This window comes from Syngnathus leptorhynchus, chromosome 1 (genome assembly GCF_054491065.1).
Source record: "Syngnathus leptorhynchus isolate UIUO chromosome 1, UIUO_Slep, whole genome shotgun sequence".
Taxonomy (NCBI): domain Eukaryota; kingdom Metazoa; phylum Chordata; class Actinopteri; order Syngnathiformes; family Syngnathidae; genus Syngnathus; species Syngnathus leptorhynchus.
The window spans coordinates 6075748-6097856 of NC_141195.1; the positions used below are offsets into that span (position 1 = coordinate 6075748).

General features: G+C 43.0%; 2 protein-coding genes across 6 annotated transcripts; one reads left to right on the forward strand and one right to left on the reverse strand.

The window, feature by feature from the left end:
• The first annotated feature begins 1000 nt into the window (after positions 1-1000).
• LOC147061579 (voltage-dependent L-type calcium channel subunit beta-3-like) lies at positions 1001-12055 on the forward strand. The gene is made up of 14 exons (XM_085906916.1): positions 1001-1193; positions 2565-2657; positions 5111-5230; positions 5779-5901; positions 6002-6117; positions 6283-6362; positions 6450-6469; positions 6604-6681; positions 6787-6845; positions 6940-7040; positions 7102-7253; positions 7324-7419; positions 8159-8329; positions 9720-12055. The coding sequence occupies exons 1-14, from the start codon at positions 1128-1130 to the stop codon at positions 10137-10139; spliced, it is 1695 nt and encodes a 564-aa protein (XP_085763042.1). The 5' UTR covers positions 1001-1127; the 3' UTR covers positions 10140-12055.
• ddx23 (DEAD (Asp-Glu-Ala-Asp) box polypeptide 23) lies at positions 6545-17999 on the reverse strand. 5 transcript variants are annotated; one of them, XM_085906887.1, is made up of 18 exons: positions 17851-17999; positions 17088-17245; positions 16542-16655; positions 16125-16218; positions 15989-16054; positions 15772-15910; positions 15559-15692; positions 15340-15452; positions 15096-15239; positions 14782-15007; positions 14547-14692; positions 14311-14488; positions 13838-14080; positions 13612-13763; positions 13423-13531; positions 13124-13298; positions 12695-12943; positions 6545-6822 (listed from the first exon to the last, which is right to left on the reverse strand). In XM_085906887.1, exons 2-17 carry the CDS (start codon positions 17243-17245, stop codon positions 12720-12722), a joined length of 2415 nt encoding a protein of 804 aa, XP_085763013.1. In that variant the 5' UTR covers positions 17851-17999; the 3' UTR covers positions 6545-6822; positions 12695-12719. The 5 variants fall into 5 exon arrangements, with proteins under 5 accessions (XP_085763013.1, XP_085763003.1, XP_085763030.1 ...); XM_085906877.1 differs by lacking the exon at positions 6545-6822 and adding an exon at positions 8129-8447; XM_085906904.1 differs by lacking the exon at positions 6545-6822 and having other exon boundaries at positions 12435-12943; positions 16125-16215.
• Positions 18000-22109: the final 4110 nt, after the last annotated feature.

The following is a 22109-nucleotide window of genomic DNA, read 5'->3' on the forward strand; positions in this document are numbered from 1 at the left end:
TACAAACCTCACAAGTGGTCCTGTATTATTTTCTTCCCACTGCACTTTCCTGATTACATGAGAGAACATGATGTTCGACACCATTCAACCAGAATTTTTAAAAAAAATTAAATCCCAGGTAACCTTGACAATGATGGTTATCCAGTCAGAAGAATTCCAGAAACCTAGGTATTCTACAAGTAGCCTGCCTGAGAATCTGGTGGAGAGGGATCTCCACACCTCACCTGACAAGCACCTGCATAAAAACAGTGGAGAGTAGTGGCAACACATGGAGAGATTGTATAAGGACCTTCGCTAGCAGTTGGTGAACCCACTGTTTTGTTTTTTGTGACGTGTAGTCATTCTATCTAATATATTTGGGCCAAGGGGCAAAAGGTCATGTGTAATCAGTGAGGATTTTTTTTTTTTTTTTTCTGTGGTGCACTTTGTTTGGGCAAGGATGGGCCTAAGTAAGCAAATCCATGTTCTGTATTGTTTTTCTTATTATTATTCAAATATGACTGGTCAAAGTCTTACTATGCTCTTGGTCCAAAAGTGAAGTGGGAAAGTATATGTAGGCATGGTGGCCATATTCATGAACCATATTGGTATCTGACATGAAAAGATGTTATCAAGCGACAAGTGAACCCCATCGTCAAAACCACAAATTCTCACATCGTCGATGTCAAATAGCCGAATACACAAAGCCACATAACATGAATTAAAATAGAAATTTAAAAGGTAAATGATCACAACGGCTTGTCACTCTTGCCGTGTGGAGGCATTTTTCATCCATCTAAACCAGTTGGACACCCCCGGCATGGAGGCACTTAGTACGGACCTGTGCTGGCAGCCTCAGCTTCATCTCCTCCGAGGCGCGTCATTACATAGCTCCTCTCCTCTTTCTGTTGCCACTGCTGCTTGTTGTTTTTGTTTTTTTTACGTTTGTTTGTTTTTACACGACGATGATATCGATCGCCTCGCCCTACATCGTAGCTTCTACGGGCTTTTGAATCACTGATGTCCATGTGTTTGCTGTCGCCTACTGCCTCTTCTCCCCACCTCCAGTAACCCATGTCCGCGTGCATTCCGCCTCCTCCTCCTCCTCCCCGCGCCCTCGCTCACGCTCCGCGGTGCCCGCTGTCACCATGTCCACTCCGCCTGTAGACCCGCTGTCGGCTGTGGAAAGCGGCCCCCAGTCACACTATTTTCAGGTAGGTTCAAATGATTGAAGAGTTGATTCGCTGTATCTACTTGGGCTTGAAAATGACGGCGTCGCAATTTTTGGCAGAAGCTTCTTTCTTCTTTTTTTTTCCTGCAATTGATGCTCGATCGACAAAAAAGCTGTGGTATTTAAACGAGGGGCTATCGTAATGATGGCCATCTTTTCACGTAAAATAAGAATTTTGGCGCATTTGCCGGTTGTGTCTCGCTGTTTTATAACGGCGTGTTTTTGCGACAATATGAAAGAAGCAAATACTGCTGTGAGGATCTGCCTCACCTGTAGCCTCAATTTACAGGGCCTTTAGCATTTCAGCTTATTCATTTATTTCATCTTTCATCAAACTGCTAAGTACTGTATATCACACAACCTGGATCCTTCTGCAGTCTTAATTTGTGATTTGAGGAAAGCTGCAGTTGAAGAAAATAGCAGCTCTTTTCCACTCAGCCATTCTTAAAAGGCTATGATACGGTTCAAGATGATATCTGGCTTTTGTGTTTCAAGCAGGTACTGACACAAAGACAGCTGACGGTTTCATGCCAACGCCGTCGATAAGTATTAGCATTTGATTTGTCCAATTAGGTGATCAAAAATGTCTCAAAATATAAAAACAAAACAACGTGAGTTCTTTTTCAAACTAAATATATAAATGATATGTAAAAGTCCAATGTCAACTTGGCACTAAGCAGAAGTATGTACCTTTGCTTTGTGCAGTCTGTTAAATTTAATGAATAGAAATGAAAATGCATCCATGTATTTGTGGGCCAATTTCACCTGGAATTGGGCAAAAGGTGAGACTGGTCGCCCGTCAATCGTCGGGCACATGGCCATGCCATGAGCACAAAAAAAATCATTGCGCTTATAAAAATCCCGATGGTCCTTTCTTCTCTTTGACTGACATAACGGCCATGATTTCCAAAAACAATTTTATATATTTACTCGTCAAACCACACATCACTTTTCCAAATGCGGATGATGAGGTCAGATGAGGTTGAACTAGGTGGCATCTTTTCTGGGTGTTGGTGATACATGAATTTTGCTTTGTGAGAGTTTCAACTTGCATTTGTAGATGTAACCAGATGTTACCTGGCTATGGTTTTAACACAATTATGCCGTTTTGTTTTAATTCAGTGCCGCCTGACAGATCAAAGGTCAATGGTGGGCACGGGTCTGCTAGCTAATAGCGAACGATGTGCAATATATGCTGGAAATAATGTCATGTAATTTTGACAAAGGATTAGATCAACGTGTTAAAGAAGCAAATAAACAAACCTCACATTATACTCTTTGTCTGATATTGGATGAGGTGTATTGGAATATTGATCTGTTGAATGTATTGTTGTTTCTTTGTGTTTTTCCACAGCTGCCCAGGAAGTTGCCTAAACGCAAGAGCCGCTTCAAACGCTCGGATGGCAGCACGTCCTCGGACACAACATCTAGTTTCATCAAACGGCAGGTAAAAAAAAAAAAAAAGGCTTTCATTACTTTTTTTCTTCTCGACCTTTAATTTAACCAGGTTACAAAAATCTGACATTTGCAATTTCCTTTGCAAGAGTGACCTGTGCAGGGTCCATAATATTACAATATAATCATATTTCTAATCATTTTTGTTTGCAATATTCACAGCTTGGTTGTCTGATGTGAGTAGAGATTGCAGGGCCATTTTGTGCCATGTTAAGAACTAATCCAGGCCTTAAAGAAGTCATGGGAGGGTGGCCTTAATATGTCTATGCTTGTTCTAAAATATGAAAACAATGAATTTTTGGGGGGTATTTTTGCCATGATCAATATTTAGACCACATTAGATTTCTAAATCATTAACATTTCCTTCGTTGTAGTTTTGACTTTGATCAGAAGAGGGCTACAACGTGCTTATACTCCCAGAAGAGGTTCAATTTGTAATTAAAGTTCTTGGGATCAAATGCTCTAAATTTTCCTGAGATGTGAGCACTGATATCCACAATTTAGGTTCATCATGAGAATAATCTAGAATATGATGGTGCTAACCTTATGTGTTGGTACCCATCATATCTTTGATGTTGAGATTTTCTTTGCTTGCTCGAACACGTGTGTCTCTATGTCTCATGTTCTGTGGCAAGAAGCATATACACGAGGAAATGGGGCAAGCTGTAAGAAAAAAAAAAAGGGGGAAAGGCTGAGCAGACACCTTCTTCAAGCGGGAACATTAGTTATCCTGCTCGGGAAGGGGGGGGGGGGTAGTAATGACAACCTCCAGATCCCCTGAAAATATTGTAATGGCGTGAAATATTCATGACGTTCCCTTAAAAGCCTCAGATGACACGATGCGTGGGTTCGACGCTCACACGGGCCGGCCCCCTCTCAGTCATTACCTCGTCTCCCTCCACGCAGGCGGAGGCACCGAAAGGTGATCTGACAAAATGTGTGCGATTCAGAGCGAGGCCATTTCCCCCAACAGAGCAGATACTTTCTTGTCTGTGGTGGGGTGGGCTGGGGTGTCCATGGAGGAGCTGTGGTGTATGACTCATTTCTGCAGCAGTGTGCTTCCATAAGTAGTACTGAACTGTTGCTAGGCTTTGAATGCTCCCAAGTTTTTGGAACAAATCGCTTGTTGGGATTAGGTGAGGTCGCTGGGGTGTGCCTCCCCTCATTCAGACATCCGACTTGTCCGTCCGACTGTACACATTGTCGTCAAAGTCAAAGTCCGCTTTATTGTCAATTTCTCCACATGCCAGGCACACAAAGACATCGAAATTACGTTCCCCACCGTCCCACGGTGACTAGACAGTACACAACACTCGCACCAAATAGCACAAAGAGTAAAAACGAACAGACAAGAGCAACGAAGAAGTAATAAGTGCCCGGTCCGCTCGATAGCACGCCAGTCTTCACTATTCAATGACGCTTTTGTTGCCTTTCTCTACCTACTTTTCTTACTTCCATTTTCCTCTAGACCACCCTCCCCCTTCCTCCTCCTCCCCCTTCCTACTCAGAATGATCAATTGACATATCTTGACTTTGATATTGATAGAACCACACTGTGATTTATGGCATTGTCCACCAGAGAGCTATACACGTCATTTTTTGACATTGAATTACGACTGTGCAGTTAATAGAATTTTTTTTTGTAGATATTTGGTGACTGGATTCTCAACTCTCTGACGCTTGCATTTTTTTTGTTTTTTTTTTGCTGTTGGGAGATGAGGAGAGCTGTTTCTGCCTCCTGAATAATATATTCTATTTTTGTGCATAATCTTTTTTGCAGCAAATGAAACCACATGAGCATGCAGTCCTGGCACATTATTTGACCGGAACGAGTTCTGCTTTTGTTAAAATTCTAGTACATATTGCTCCTCGAGTTGATTGTGACAGCAGTGATTCGTCTGTAGGAAATTGGGCTTTGGAATCGTATTGTCATTGGTTTTACCAATTGTGAAGATTAGAAAGAAAACGTCTTGAACACAGAAATGCAAAGGAGCGCGCTGAACTCATTTGCAGTACTAAATAGAAAAGTTAGTCTTGTTGTTTTGCGCACAATGCAGAAGCCAAACTAGGATGCGTCCTTAAACCGCGAGGAGTGAAAAATATTTTGCTAATGAGGAGATGCCTTTGGAGAATAAACAGGGTAAAAAAAAAAACGGATGTATATGTGCTGCACTGTGGGGGCTGATGGGATGGAATGGGGCCAAGCAGGCGAGAAGAGGAAGCAGTTTCCTCCTTTGTGCTATATTTGGTCTTCCAGAGGATGGCGGGTGTGGGAGAGGAGCACATTGTGTTGTACGTACACACAAGCTCCCTCGTGAGCGTTTCGGGGCGAACAGACACCTGCAAAGGAACACGACAGCACAAAAAGCAGCACACGCTCGATCTGGTGTCGCAATGCAAATCGGGTAATGACTGCATAAAGATTCTCCCGTTCCCTTGAACCAGGGGTCGGCCGATTCCTATACCAGTAGACCGTCGGATTCCGACCTGTCAGCAGAGGAGGACCGCGAGGCGTATCGGCGTGAAGCCGAGCGCCAGGCACAACTTCAGCTCGACAGAGCGAAGGTAGGATAATTAATCGTCAGTTAATTGTTGGTGATTTTTTTTCCTCATTATTTTTTGTGGCACATGAAAATGTACATTTGTAAAATTTGCAATGCATGTAATCCCGTATTGTAAAACAGGAAAATTCTGAATCATCAATGAATCATGTTACTGTTTGATCTGTAACATGTCAGAAATTAGGCAAAAGCATTGATCAGTTTTCCAAAATAAAAACCAAATGTTTTATTTTCCTTTCACACAAAAATCAGATCACTTTTCATGGATGACTATAGAAATTGGTTAATAAAATGGGTTAGAATTGAATCGTAAATTCTGAAAATATATCTAAACAATTCATCCATTATCAATAATCATCAATGAATTTAATCAACTAATAAATTGGCCCTGGTGGGATAAATGAAATCTCGATTGATTGATTAATTGATTGATTGATTGATTGATTGATTGATTGATTGATTGATTGATTGATTGATTGATTGATTGATTGATTGATTGATTGAATCAGAATATTGACATCAGGCAACTTTGTGTTTGTGTTTTCCTGCCAGTCCAAACCTGTGGCATTTGCAGTCAAAACAAATGTGAGTTACTGCGGCGCTCTGGATGAGGACTGTCCTGTACAAGGAGCTGCAGTCAACTTTGATGCCAAAGACTTTCTGCACATCAAAGAAGTGAGTGATTCCCTCCAACAAGCAAATGCTCTCCATTCAAACGGCACTGGCACTGGCACCGGCACTGACACTGATACTGATACGCTCGTCAATTGAACAGAAGTACAGTAATGACTGGTGGATCGGCCGACTCGTCAAAGAAGGAGCCGACATCGCTTTCATTCCCAGCCCGCTACGACTGGAAGCGATGAGACTCAAGCAAGAGCAGAAGCAGAGGTACTCTGTCGTTACTTCGGAATCATTGCCGGGGTGCCGGTGGATGGAATATGAATGTACAGAAATAGAGCAGTAGAAATTAAATTACAATGCTACAATAATACAGATGTTGTGATAAATTAATTCACAATATCAATGTACAAACGTGTCTTTTTTTTTTATTAGAAAAATAGGGGGCAACTCTTCCAGTTTAGGAGACATGGTGACTGGGAACTGGAGGACCACACCGCCGTCTGCAGGTGATTGTAAGTATTACACCAGCAACCTGTTTGGTCGCATTTCTGCCGGTGTTTTTGGATGAATCAACTGAATCGCTTTTTTATTTTCAAAAGCTAAACAGAGGCAAAAACAGGTAGGTTTATTCAAGAATCTTTATGACATTTCTTGTGGTTGTCCAACTTCTTCTGCCCAGCCCTTTTTTTTTTTGTATCTGTTCTGCGGCGATGGTCATCTCTTTCACCCTTTGCCTTTCTTTGTGTGTGATAGGAACACGTCCCTCCGTACGACGTAGTGCCATCCATGAGGCCGGTGGTCCTCGTGGGACCGTCACTCAAGGGTTACGAGGTCAGCGTGCCGTATCGAACCTCTGGCCACGTTGTGTACTAAAACCACCACCGCTCCATTGAAGACAGTTTTATTCAATGTTCTTTTCTTCTCTCTTCCCCCCAGGTTACAGATATGATGCAGAAAGCCCTTTTTGATTTCCTGAAACACAGATTTGAAGGAAGGTCAGCCAATATCATTCTTTCCCGATTGTCTTGTTTAATCAATGGGGTCCAAATATCGACTGTATTGTTTTTGCTACTTTCACCGAAACCACAGAATCTCAATCACCCGTGTCACTGCCGACTTGTCCCTTGCTAAAAGGTCCGTCCTCAATAAAAGGCCCATAATGGAGAGGTCCAACACTCGCTCCAGTTTGGGTAAGAATCCAATTCAAAAGATGGGCACTTTTTGAGGACTGAATATTTGTGGTTTATGCAGCAGAGGTTCAGAGTGAGATCGAGAGGATATTTGAACTGGCCAAAACGTTACAGCTGGTGGTTCTGGATGCGGACACCATCAACCACCCTGCACAGCTCGCCAAAACTTCCCTCGCACCTATCGTCGTCTACGTAAAAGTCTCCTCACCAAAGGTACCGTCCGCAAGAATGCCCTTTTTTCTTACGCAGTCTAGAACAACTCTGCCATTTTGCTTCCTCTCAGGTACTCCAGAGGTTGATCAAGTCCAGGGGGAAGTCTCAGAGCAAGCACCTGAATGTGCAGATGATGGCTGCAGACAAACTTTCTCAGTGCCCCCCTGTGAGTGAACTATTATTTTTGGACAGAATATTTGAATGAGCTCCAATTTACAGGATTGTAAAATGGGTACCATTAATATGATCAAGTTGGGGAGGGGGGGGGGGCAAAAATATGGTGTTACATATTCATGATGCAAATACTGTACATTAAGAAATGGAAATGGCACATACAGTATTCCCTGTAATGTTTTTATGATGACTATTTAGTTGGTTCAGAATGATGAACTACATGTTTGAACAACCAGCTGCTAGTAAATCAAATCTTAAAGTTATTAATACCTACAAACAAATGTCTGTAATCACAAAACACCAAAATGTTATTCCTCTCATAAAGATCTATTTAATGTATTTAATATTAATGTATTTCGCTAGCTGTCGACATGAGTGGTGGCTTTGCTAAATGCACAAGGCGGAACAGAGCAAGCAGCAATTAACTAATTCTTTTTATTGACTCAAGAGAGCTGCGAGAATTACACACCGACAAGTAAATCAATTGCCTAAAAAGGAATGAACATAAACAGGAGCATAAAGTGTACTCATTACAAAAGAGCCACTGTTGCTCAAACATGAGGGCTAATCACTTTAAACATACTTCTCCATGCCAATCACCTCCACAGATGACATCAACTCAGATGTGTTCACGCCCACACCGGCGCAAACGCCCATCGCTTTGCTCGAGGGGCACCAAAATGGCCATGGCGATTGAAATCCTGTGCTGTTGCACTTTTTGTTGCCTGTAGGATTTGTTTGATGTCATTTTGGATGAAAACCAGCTGGAGGATGCTTGTGAGCATCTGGCTGAATACCTGGAGATATACTGGCGGGCCACTCATCTCCCAGGCACCACTCCTCTTAATCCTCTATTAGAGCAGACTCTGATGACCCCGCCGTCGGCCATCTCCAGCCTCCAGGTGAGTTGCTCCTCACGATGTTGTGGCTGTTTTCAATGGCTCCCAATTCTCCCTCTCGTGTCTTTGATATAATTGTCTTCGCTTGTGTGTCCTCTCGCTCATCCATGCTTAACATTTTCTGAAATACAGGAATTAATTGAATGATGGCTTTACCAGCTTGGGGTGAGTAGTGGGGTACATACAACACACACTTATGAACACCTCAGCCAAACGTGCAGTTGAGAATATTTGATTTGTGCGCCGCATCCTTCCTCCTCTCCTTGAGTTGACGGTCTCAAGTGAATCAACACTTTGAATTCACCGCAATGAAATGACACACGGGAGTCTAAAATGACGAAATGTGTGTGTGTCATTTGGCAGATTCTCCTCATTACTCCTTCTTGTCTGTTGAGCCGTTTCCACGCATGCCACGTAAATGTGCCGATCCTCGCGGCGGCACATGACGCTATCGGGAATGTGTGTACTTCCTGTTCCACGAGAATAGTGATAAGAACACAAGACAGTATGTGTACACTAACACTGGTGCCACATGGACTCGCCATTTCTTTCCATTTTCACCGTTTGACTGGCATTTACTTACTTTGGTGTAACAATGACAAAACTTTTGCAAACACCTCGCTGAAAAAGGATCTCACATAAACTTCAAATTCACACACTTTGAGAACATTTTCCAGCTAAGGTCTGTGATGTTCAAAATACGCAAAGGATATCTAGAGAGACAGATAGAAAATGGATTCATGCCTACCACCACCAATTCCATTTCATTTTTACAAGCATTTCTTCAGCAAGCCGCCAATTTACATATCAATTTGTGTCACAGTGTAGCACATTCCCCTACCTCACGTTTACAACTTTGTTTTATGCACTGAACTAGAGTTGTCAAAATTAATCCATTAAAAAAATTCTTGACAACAATTTTAATATTCGAGTCATCGTTTAGAGCCATTTTCTACCTTAAATTTGTCCAAAATCCCCAAGGTCTGCCGTTCTACACTAAATATTCTTTTTTTTTTTTTTTTTTTTAAACAAAAGGATTATCCTTCTTTGCAAACGTCTACTTTCCTTTTGGAATACAACCTAAATGGTGTCGCTTTCTTCTTTCACGTTATTTCTATTTGGCATAACATCAATCAAAAATAAATAGTTGAAATAGATTAAATGACTACATTGTACCTTAACATTTACTATATATATATATATATATATATATATATATATATATATACACACATATAGTAAGTCCTCCTTCACATGGTGTTTGCAGTCTTTTTGTCACCCTTCTTTGTTTGCATCCACCAAAGCTTTGACGTGGCAGAACAGCCGCAGGAAGTGTGAAGCCACTTGTTGTCGACTTGTGCCCCATTAGTCAGTCTCCTTTTTGCTCTTCCAGAACAAGAACCAACCGCAGCCCAGTGAGACAGTAGAAATGGAGGCTGAGGAGCAGGAAGAGGAGGAGGAGGAGGGGGGGGAAGAGGAAGAAGAGGTGGGCGAGGAGGCCGTTTCCCCCTTGGAACAGGATAGTCTCATGCCTTCGGACGAAGCGAGCGACTCACTGTCTCACGGCCAGAGGGGCAGCCCGTGTCGACGTGGGGGAGAAGAAGAGGAGGAAGAGGAGGAGGATGAGTACGCCTCTCCTTGCCACGGTCGCACGTACAGGGGCATGTACCCCGCCCGCCGTGGCCACGCCAGCGGGCGCAACGCCAACAGCCACGAGTCACAGGACAGGCTGCTTCAAAGTGAAGCCCAGCAGGGTCACAACCAGAGGAACAACCGCCAGCGCAGCCGCCCTTGGCCTCGAGACACCTACTGATGAATCCCCAAGTCCAGGTCTATTTTTAGAGCATCACTTTCTCTTCTCCACCGAGGGGACATCGTAACATCTCTGGGCAGATTGTCAGCTTGTCAACAGGGCTCCTCTGCAATGGAATGTCTTCAGGCAAACTTGCTCTTGCTTTGCCTGTGTTTCTCTATTGTAGGATGTCTCCGTTAAACCGGCCTTAAAGCAAAACGTGTTCAGATATCTTTACTGTTGCATGTGTGACTAGAGTATCATCATTTTTGAGACGATTTGCACATTGATGCCAGAACAGGAGCTAAATGGTCTTGACGGCGAAACTAATGCAAGAATGCTTATTATTGAATCCATCCATTGGAGACGCCAATGCATTTTCGGATCGTGTAAATACGAACGGGCACCCTAGTTTAGTTACATTGCTTCTTGATTTGGTCGCTTATTTCAGGTATACGCTGGCACCTGCGTTTTGTCTATTTTTTTTTTTTTTTTTTAACTTGCACATTGCAAGTGTGAAGCTGCAGTACATGACCGTGTCACCATCAGTGTATCTCTCTTTTTCTCTCTCTCTCTCTCTCTCTCTCTCTCTCTCTCTCTCTTTCTTTCTCTCCTCACACAGTCAGTATCTCCTCAGTCTCTCTCTTTCTCCCTCTCTCTGCCTTTCTGCTATTGCACAATCACTCACAAACACCTCAAAAAAGCTGACGGGCACAGAGAATGTAAAATAGTTTAGAAAAAAAAAAACACGAAAGGGAATGTTGGTGCCCACATTGCTTGTTTACATTGACCCATCCACCATACACGACGCACGCTACTCAACGGCGGTTTTCGTGAATGTACGTTCGCATGGGCTTGCCGGTGTCTCCGAAGTACCCCGTCATCCGATTGTAGCACATTGATTGTAGCATCCCCCCGGGTTACGTCGCTATTCTCTCCGTCATCATCGCACCCGCTTTTGTGTACTGCAGATTTACCACGGCCGACCCTCAGGTGTCCCTCCGCTCCATGTGACAAGCGTGCGGCGAAGGACTCGCAGCTGTAGCACTTGCCCGTGACACGTCATTGCGTTCTTAAGCCGTCAACCTGCGAGTGTTTCACAGGGTCCGTACCGGTTACTGCTTCTATGTGGCACATGTATCCAGTGTTGTACGTATATTTTGAAGAGGATAAAAAAACGGCATGATTGAGAGAAAGAAAAAAAACAAAGACAAAAAAACTATGCAAGTGCTGCATGAATTCTGATTATTTTTACCGTTAAGTATTTTAGTAATGCATCGTTTCTGGTTGTGCCCGTTGTCTTGCAGTGATAGTCGTTTTTGGGGCGCTTTCTTTCTCCACTTTGAACTGACGGCACTCTTACTCCCCCCCCCCCCAAGTTCAAGTTGAGCTTGGCGCTCACGTACTTGACGCACTTTGAAAGTCCTTCACTGAAAATGCTCTCCACATCAGATAGATGAATGATGTCCTGCATGTTTTAGTTCTACAATTTGCTATTTTCATTCTATTTTGCCAGAGTGGACCAACGATTAAACAACTGATGAAGCGGTTGAGGTTTCTTTCCAATTTATGAAGCACAATTTTTACAAGGTTATCATTTAAGTTTCCTACGTCTTATTCTGTATGCAATACTAAGTCTAACATTGAAAAATGAAACGCCTTACACCATCTGGACTTCCTCTTTAGTGTGAGTTGGAGAAAGAAAAAAAAAAAAAAAAAGAGAAAAAAAATTGCACTACTTTTTGGGGATGGTTGCTTTGTAATGCAATAACTGCACTAAATCTAACCGTGTATCCATCACACTACCAGAGTGTGCTAGCGTGACAACACGCCTCTTCCTGCTCCTGATCAAAAGGTGTACAAAGTGAGACATTTCCTGCCTGATGCTGTAAAGAATGCTTTCTATTTGAAAAATAGATTTACAATGCTAAGAAAATTATGACCAACAAAATAAACACATTTTATGTAATTAAAATGTTTACGCCCATTTTGTGTTTCCTACTAAGCCCATGTTCAAAGGTGTACATTATTAAATAGCATTGCTTTATGTAGGTGTAAAAATCAGGATTACAAAGGATGCGATTCAAGTTTTCGATCTAAATTGGCCTGTGTGAAAATTCCTTTCCCACTATTGTTTTCTTTCAAATTCACACCATCTCGTACTAAATGTTGTGATATTTACTGATCAACGGTGGAATTACACCCAGTGTAAAAGAGATTTCAAACAAAATAGTTAACTACGGTCCAAAGAGAATCTGCACACCGTCGATGGCGGGTTTACTCAAGTCTGTTGAAAAAAAATAAAAAATTCTGATGCAGGCATTCGCTGATGATTTATTCGCAAGACTGACAATGCTTGCCATTAAAACTGTAAGAGCAAAAAAAAATTGTAATTAGAAAGGGAAAAAAAAAATTAACTATTGGTTTGTACGTATCATGACTTTTTTGGAGTACTGCCATATCCATCTTTCTAAACACTTCTATCACAGTTCATCAAGAGGAATATGACATTTTTGATGACGTGCACTGAAGATATGTTCCCAAATTTTAAACAAGTTTAAAACATAAAAAAAGACCTCAAGTTCAGTCCTTTGTAGATGTTCAGGCAAAGATTGTTTCCTCTCGCCTCTTCTTGGTCAAGATGGTTCCAGGTTTGTGCTGTGCATCCGGGTGGTTAGTCAACTCTGGCGGGCAAGTGGACACGGGGCTCTCTAGGATGGCCTGCTTCAAGTCGTAGAAGACAGCGGCGTCCTCCTTGGTGAGGAAGGTCAAGGCCACGCCGCTCTTACCAGCACGACCCGTACGGCCAATACGATGGATGTAATCTGGGGGGGGGGTCAATGGAATGTTACTCGAGTGGCACGATAAAAGCAAACTACAATGGAAGGCTACTCAAGTTGAGTTGAAACAGTCAAACCGGCTTTGACTGAGGTTCCATTTGTTAGTTAGAAGGCTATTGGATGATTCGACTTCAGTAAAAGACACAATGGTGGAGAGGCGCTTACCCTCAATGTTCTTGGCCATGTCGTAGTTGATGACCATGGACACGTCGTGGATGTCGATACCTCGGCCAGCCACGTCCGTGGCCACCAGAATGTCTTTGGCTCCTGCCTTAAGGTTGGAGAGCGCAAACTCTCTCTGCTCCTGACCTTTGCCGCCGTGCAATGTGCAAGCGTTGTACTGGTAAAAAGAGATTCTCAGTTATTAGAAATTGCAAATACAGAGATGATTCCAAAAGATGACATCCTCTGCTGCGAGCAAAATGATCACGACTGCACAGGTTTAATCATCCGCAATGACTTACGCCCATCTTCTCCAAGGACTTGGCCAGCACGTCACAGCCCTTCTTCTGGTTGACAAAGATAATGATGGGGGGCTCGAAACCATGCGCCAGCACCTCCAGCAGTTTCTTCCTGCAGCACAAAGATCACATGAACACGTTAAGTGTTGGAGCAGCAAATACGATGATGGCTGTTCACGCCACGACTCGCACCTTTTCTCTCCCTCGGACATGAGCACCACTTTCTGTTCCACTCTCTCGTGCGGTTTGCCCGCCGACCCGATGTAAACCACGGCGGCGCGTCTCAGGTAGCTCCTCGCCAGTCGCTCCACGGCGGGAGGCATGGTTGCCGTGAACATGACAGTCTGCCAGGCAACAATCAAGCAATGGAAGACAAATTGCCAGAGAAAACGCCAACGACCGACGGGAAGTGACATACCTGTCTGTATTTATGTTTCCCGGACTCAAAGTTCATGGTCATTTTCTCGGGGTCCTCGGCTTCTTCCGTGTCCGGTTTCTGATTGGTCACTGGGATGTACTCTAGAATCTTTTGGACGTCAGGTTCGAAGCCCATGTCAATCATACGATCGGCTTCGTCCAGGACCACGTAAGTGCAGCGGCCCAAGACCAGGTAGCGATTCTCCAGTACGTCGATCAGACGACCGGGCGTGGCAATCACGATCTGATGAGAAAATGTTGTCAGCGTCGATTAGGTTTGGTTAGCCAAGAGTTATCCTTCTATCCTCCTTATCGACGAGCCATGTGACAATAAATTCATGTGCTACCTCGATTTAAAAGCTCCATTCCCACCATGCATCAATAACCCCATTGAAATGGCACGAATGAAGTTAAAAGAAGGGGTCAGCCGGGTTGGTTTACGAAACGTTCAAGCCCTTTTCACTTTCATCTCACCTCACAGCCCATCCTGAGACGGAAGCCCTGGTCCTCCCTGGAAATTCCTCCAATGACAGCCACAGTGCGGATGCCAAGAGGTTTACCGAATTTGATCGTTTCCTCCTCGATCTGCTGCGCCAGCTCACGAGTCGGGGCCAGGATCACAGCGTAAGGACCTTGGTCCGAGTCCTCGATCCTGTATTGTCGACAAATGTAAATTGTGCGGACCAAGTCGGCGAGGCGAACATTATCACCTGTCGATTTTCGGAAGGGTCGTGATCCAGACGAGCAGCGGGATGAGGAAAGCGGCCGTTTTACCGCTGCCAGTCTCGGCCACGCCGATGATGTCACGATTCTGTAAGCCAATAGGAATGGCTTGCCTCTGAATAGGGGTTGGATCCTGGACATTAGGAAGAACACATGTTGCTATTAGTAAATAAACTCAGCCACAGAAAGCACATACGAGTCTGAATTTCAGTGTGGGCTGACCTTGTAGCCGCATTTGTCGATGACCTCGAGGATGTGAGCCGGCAGCTGGTACTCCTTCCAGTTCCTGATAGGGTTTGGAATTTTCCCGCCCTTCGTGGTGATGCTGTAGTCCTCGCGGAAGATTCTCCAATCTCTGTCGGTCATCTCATCCAGCTTCTTCTGCGACCAGTGCCTGTCGTCCCAGCGCTGCTTGGCTTCTTTCTTCCGCATCTTTTTCAGTCTCGTCCTGAGAGCGCAGACGACGTCGTGTCAAGACAGATTGTGAGTCGGGGTCGCAATGCCGCAGCGGGGGTCATTCAAAAACGTAAACTCACTCTTCCTGCTCCTTCTCCTCCATGGTACGCCTTTTCTCCATCAGGTCACCATAGAAACGTGACTGTTCCCTTTTCTGCTGTTTGAGGTCTATGCCGGCGATGAAGCCGCGTCCGTACAGCTGCACCGAATGTTTTTCTTTGTATCTTTAGCAATGAAACATTGATCAACCCCCCCACCAAGTTCAATTTGACCACATATTGAAATACAGGCATGTCTTACACGTACAGTGTGAATTTGACTTACATGGGGTTGTAGTCGACCGACGTGTCTTCAGAAGCATCCCACTCAAAAACAAATTTCCTGTCATTCAGGTGACGTGTTCGTCGACGTTTCTTCATCCCGCCCAAGTAACGTTCCTGGCACCGACACATTTCCACCCTTAATCACACTGACCAGCTGCTGCGTATCCTTTTTCCGTATCTCTAGCTCACAATCCAAATAAAATTCTAAGAAATTTCCAACCTTGATGGCCTGCAATTCTTTGCCTTTGTCTTTTTCCTCTCTTATCTTTTGCCGCCCATCGTCCTCTTCGTTCCCATTGCTCTCCCGCTCCATCCGCTCTCGTCGTTCCCGTCGCTCCCTTTCCTGCGGATCCTCTGCAAGACACATCGCCGGCTCGTACTGACACCGCCACCGTGCAACAAACGACCGAGTGAACCAAAAGATGACACGCACCGAGCATTTTTCGTCCAATGTCTTGAAAAACCCTCCTCCTCTTCCTCTCATCTTCCATCATCTTCCTCCTCTCCTCTGTCTCTTGCTCCCGCCGCTTCAGAGCCTCTGCCTCTCTTTCTGCTTTTGACAGGAACTTTGGCTGAAATGAGTGCAAAAATATAATTGAAGAGAGGAGGGAAGAAATGGGCTTTGAATGTTCTTTTAGTAAACTCCCTACCTTTGCCTCTGCTTCTTCCTCTGCCTTCTTCTTGGTGAGAAGCTCCTCCAAAGATAACGGCTGCACCTGAAAAAAGAAGAACAAGTTAAACCTACAGTCCAAAAGTCACAGCATAAAATTCTTAACCAGACCCCACCTTCTCTTTTTTCTTTTTGTCATCTTCTTCTTCCTCAGGTTTGATGTCTTTCTCACCCTTTAGCTTGGCATCCTTTGACTTGGGTGAGAGACTTCTTTGGAAAAGGTAACAAAACAGTGTTGTAAGGAACTCAAGCTCATGCAGATGTTTTTTCTAGATTATCTTATCCTCACTAGTCACGAGTCAATTACATTCATACGTTCATGATGATTTATAGTCTTCAATGTATCCAAAAAGCATGTTTTGGGGAAGTTCGAGTCCACAGGGAAAACCCATGCAAACACCAAGAGACCATGAAAACTCCAATCTTATCTTATTACAAAATTGTATAGGTCAAGTAAAATTGAAACCAAAATACTGAAATATTATCAAAAGTATTTGGGCTCCCAAAATAGTGAACACAAGGTGTTTATGTACCTGGAGCGCCGACTCCGATCCTTATCACGCCGATGGATGTCTCGGTCCTTCCGGCTTCTGTCTCGGTCCTTGTCTCTGTCGCGTTCCTTCTCCCTGTCTTTTAGGCGGCGGTCTCTACAATCATAATTCAAGTCAAATGAGGAGATAAGTTGAAGCACAGCCACGCACAAAACGGGTGAGTGGGTTGTAGATACAGTGGTTCTCAATTGTTGTTACCTTGGGAGCCAGTTTTGTAAAAGTTTTGGAAAAAAGAACGTGTTTCGTTGAAAAATAGCCAGACAAAACACATACATTGTGTAGAATATTCTCAAAGACATTTTCAAATGAATTTGTTAAACTGGACTTAAATTGTGGCTTACTTAATATGTTCTATGTGGGATCTTCGTACGCCTCTGTACTGTCCCGGGAATAATCAAAACAAGAATACATGTAATTTTGTACTCTGTATTGTCCCGGAATAATCCAAATAAGAATACATGTCATTTTTGCCAAGCTGTCCGTGACCCACCAGTTGAGAATCACTGTTCCATTCAAGCATTGGGATACCTTTCAATAGATTTTGAGCGATTGCGTTCTCGAGATCGACGGCGTTTGCGTGAAGGTGATGGTTTTCGATCTCTTTCACGCGAGCGGCTGCGTTTCCTCTCTCTGTCTTTGGTCCCTGAGGAATCAACATCTTTCTTCTCTGAGGAATCAGCTGCCATCTGCAAGCATAAAGATAACATAGAGATAGTTGAGTGTACTGTCTTCTTACAAACAGATATTTAATGACAATCCTTAATATTTGGCACTTCATATATAAGCATAAAAAACAAACAGAATAATGTAGTTCAGTAGTAGGCCTACCTTTATTTTATATCACTAAGGGTTACACTTCCATGAGCCTATTCTCCCGTGTGAGTTGTTGACTATTTTGTCATTTTAGTTTTGTTTGATTTAGAGTCGGTCAATAAAGATATCATCATTTGAAATCCTGCACGATCAGGCCAGTGTGAACTAAAAACAACACACGATCGAAATAAATGCATGTCTTAATGATTATGGACTTCATTTAAGCTTCTCTCTAAGGTGTCAGAAAGCAACACCAACGCAGAAGGTCCCTTTCAACACAATGTTTCGCTTCCACCTGTGAAAATATACATCTTAATGACTGCCGTGCGAATTGTGGAGCAACTGAGCTAGCACTAGCAACTGAGAGTAGAGGGCTAACAATTAAGCAACGGGCGAATCGTGCATCAGAAAATTCACGGATGCTCAGCACTGATCTTCTAATCAAGTCGAGTGTTTAAGAGAAATATTTTCAACTTACCGCAATCCCTTGTCAACAAAACACTTGCGATTAATGTACGATTCAAGACAACGCCATAGTGCTCGACGCGAGGAAAGGCAACAAGGGATTGTGGGAAGTGTAGTACTGAAGTACCACAGTACAATTTCTAATCTCAATATAAAACTACGTTTCCCGACAAGAGCAAGTGAACTCAGGGCCATGTTTATGAACACCTAAATGCCTGTTCTAAAACACGAGATGCAACTCTTCTCGTTTCAGTCGCATGGTGGCGACCGTGATTTACGTAAAATAATAATTTGTTAACGTGTATATTTTGTTGAAAGTAAACATCACTTTGGGTGCCATTGAAATTATGCACATCTGTTTAGGTGTGCGATTCAATTTTCAAAGAATTATTGATTTACCAGCATTATCAGACAGGGATCTGAAATACGATTCCGCTTTTCTTGTGAATTTGATGTTAATACAATACAATGTTGATTATTCGTCATCCCTCATCATATTAAAACTATAATTACAATTACATAGACAATGTCAACAGAAAATAACATGAAAGTCTCCTTTTAGTAAAGTAACCTAATGTATAACTGTAAATGTATAATGTAAAAATAACACACTACAGCAATAAGGCAACAATAATGACTATTATTGGCCAACATAATTTTTGTAATAGTTGTTTTGGGAAAGGTGTTTTTTCTTGAATGCATGTATACCAAAAAGTTAAAAAGTCTTGGTTTTATTTTTAATAAAAACAAACTTTGTTCTTAAGTGTCACCGTAAAAAATGCAGATCCAATTAAGTGGAAAATCCGCTCATTTTTATGTTCAACAGGAGGTCGGTATCGGCTGAATGTCACTTGTGATCTAGAGTTAAGTTGAAAATAAAGTAATCAGTAAAATAACTCAATTACTCAAGTAATCAGTAAAGTTACCTTTTCAAGCTAATTGTGGTACCACTGATATTGGTAGGTTGTCTTTTTTGATAAGTCTTGTTTTGCTTGAGGGGTATCAGCCGTGATTATGAATCACTCACCAAGAATGCAAATTGCTTTGCAAGCAACTTTTCAGGTTTAGAATGACATGTGACTACAAATAGTGACGGCTACTGGTGTTTGATGCAGATGGCTCTGCAGACTAAAACAAAGACCTTGAAAAGAAAACATTCAACTGCAGACTGAGTATGCTGCTTCATATTCTGGACTTGTCTTTCCCTCCGCCAGAAGATCAAGAGAAGGAAACATTGCCCTTCTGGAGGGGAATCAGTGTCCATTGACTTGATGTCTTGAGGTAAAATAAACATGAGTGTGGATAAACTGATGAAAATGACAGTTTGCCAGAGGATTTATTTAAGCACAGGCATTAAATGTCACTTTTGCAATTCGCTGTGTCAATGCTGTTATCACACCATAATGTTACATTATGTTACCATCACCAAATGTGGAAATGAATTATTACAATTTCATACAAGTTGTCATGTTAGGAACAGTGGCGAAGGCATTGAATGCCCTGACTGCATGCCAATGAACCAGCTGTGTACCGAGACAGAAAGTATCATTCTCCAAATACATGTATCTCTAAAAACCTGAGAACACGCTAATGCCATAACAGATGCCGTGCAACATTTCTGAAGACTGGCTTTCCACATTTATTCTTAATTACATTTGGCTCGCAACATTGTTCCTGTCTGGTTGCAATTTGCAACATGGTCAGCAAACATTTAGCAGAATGTATGTATCTGAAGTTCCACCACAGGATGGCACGAAGCCTAACTGCAGTCCACCCCCAATTCAGACAGCACTTGTGCCCCGGCTTTAGCCCCCACCCCCCTTCCCCACCTTACTCCCCGATGCCCAAGCAAGCCTGTCTCATTAAATCCCTGGAAGAGCACTCACTCTTGACGTCCCCACCGGGTGTGCCAAAGTGGGCACTGGGACATTAAAATAAGGACATCTGTATCGGGACGTTTTCCATTTGGCGAAGGTGAACAGGAGGGCATAATGTGTTACGTATCGGAGAAGTCTCTATAATCACTTGCGGACACATACGGAGTCCTTTGTTTTTCCGAGCTGACGGGCAGCGTGTTGACCGACATGCCTCGCTTACCCCACTAGACTGGAAATATGCAGAGCAGATGACATAAACTGCTTAGTATAGAAGGCAACACATTTGACACACATGCATACACCGCTTCACATGTTTGCATGAATGCCCCGTGCTGCAAATAGTCCACAGGCGGACCTGAACTAATGTCGAGAGAAAGAATAATAACAATTAAGGCTATCACAGCCCGCAGAAGCCATCTGGTTAATAATCGTCAAAGCATCTGGGTTCATGGTTAATGATGACTTGGATTGTCACAGACTTTTCATGTTAGATGAAGGAATGAACGGACTGATTTGAAGCAGACTTTGGGTGTCGTTTTTTGGACAAAGAAATCCCAAATGTATGCTGACATATGTAGCCTACTGTAGACAGGTGAATCTAGCATGAGGATAGACATCTTGGTGGCTCTGAGACCTGAACCAAATAATGACACTCCGGAGATTGTCTCTTTCCACCCAGCTGAGCCCGATATATACGACCCCCCCTACCCCTACCTACCCCCACACCGCCCCATTTCCAAACGCAGATAGGAGTTATGATGGTGTCAGTGCAGCTGTGGCACTGCTCGCTATTTTGTATGTGCGCCGGCTGGCAGGGGATGTGAGGGAATGTGATCTATATGTCAGTGCAGATAGCTAATCAGTAAGCAGGCAGCATAGTGTTGCAAACCCCCATCAGAGCCCCAGCACTTGCTTTCTTTGCCGCTGTATCTCTCTTAAAAGAGACAGCATCGTCGGAATGTGTTTATTTGTCCGCAATGAGAGATGATAATGTGATACGCGGCGCAGCGTCCATTTTACTCTCCGAGGGTTTTTGATGAAAACAAAATTCGGATAAATTCATCGCTCTTCCGGGTCCTTGGTCCACAACTGGCGCTGCTGCAGGTTTTGGTCCATCCTGGAAAAGCTAAATGTCACGACTGCACAGATCACTTGCTCTGGACAGTTCATTATTTTGTATCAAACTCCCAAACCTGTGTCGTGGTTGGCCTGCACAAACCTTCTGTCACGCATGGCTTGGAATTCAGAAATTGTTCCTGACATGGTGGAAATTGTTTCTATTAGCAGTGTGCTCATTACATTTTCATTTCCTTCATGCAAATGCAAGTAAAAAAAAATAATGTGGTTCAAAACGTTGAATTCCTCATTCCTGTTCCAACTAATAACAAGCCTCCATTTAGAGCACGACATGATCGTGTTGATGTGGAGGTGGTCGAATAAACGTGTTGAGCACACATGTGCGTATGTATCGTGAGAGAGTGGCAAGCCAGACAGAAAGCGAGGAATCAATGTTTGCGCAGACGAGATGACATTTATCAGTATATCCTCGCAAGTGATATCCCCCCGTCGCCGCACTAATGGATAAGAAGGCCACGATCGAGTCACCTCACTGCCGTATCCTGAGCGTGATAGCTGAGGAATGCCAAACGTTCAGTCACTGCAGCCGCGTCGTTTGGAGAGCAGACTGTGGTGGAGGTCCTGATAAGATTTCGTGCAAATCAAAGGAAGACAAAGCAAATGCAATAAAAGGAGGTGGGGCAGATCATTGGTTGAGTCAGGAAATAACGCAAGCATGTAAAGGATGCAGATCAGAGTTCTTTGGTTTAAGTGTACCTTGTGGCATTGCTAACTAATAAGACTTGATGCGTGCAAATACATAAACAACAAAGACACGTTCAGATATTGCACTGCAGCCGTATTCTTGATCGACAGACACTTACTGAAGCTAACAGCTGACGGATGAAAGGACGTGTTCATAATTTATTAATTTTTTTTATCCCACAGTGATGAATTCATATGTATTTATTTATTTATTTATTTATTTATTTATTTAATTAATTCATTTATTCATTTATTTATTTATTTGAATGGGGCAATGCACACAAATTAACATTGGTATAAAAACAAATGTAAACATTACAGATTATAGCTACAGTGCTAGTTTTCATCCGATGCTTTCGTGCATTTTCCTCACCTGAAATGTTACGTTGAACTTCTGTAGACAGGACATCGTGTACAGTATGAGTTTGTAAACCAGTGTGTGTATTACCTTTACTGGAGGTAATTCAATGGAGGCGCAATGTCACAAGACAAAAAAAATGACAAAAAGTGACAGGTTTTCATCGTGAATCATACATAGAAACTGATGCATAGTATACATGTGGCATTGGTCATG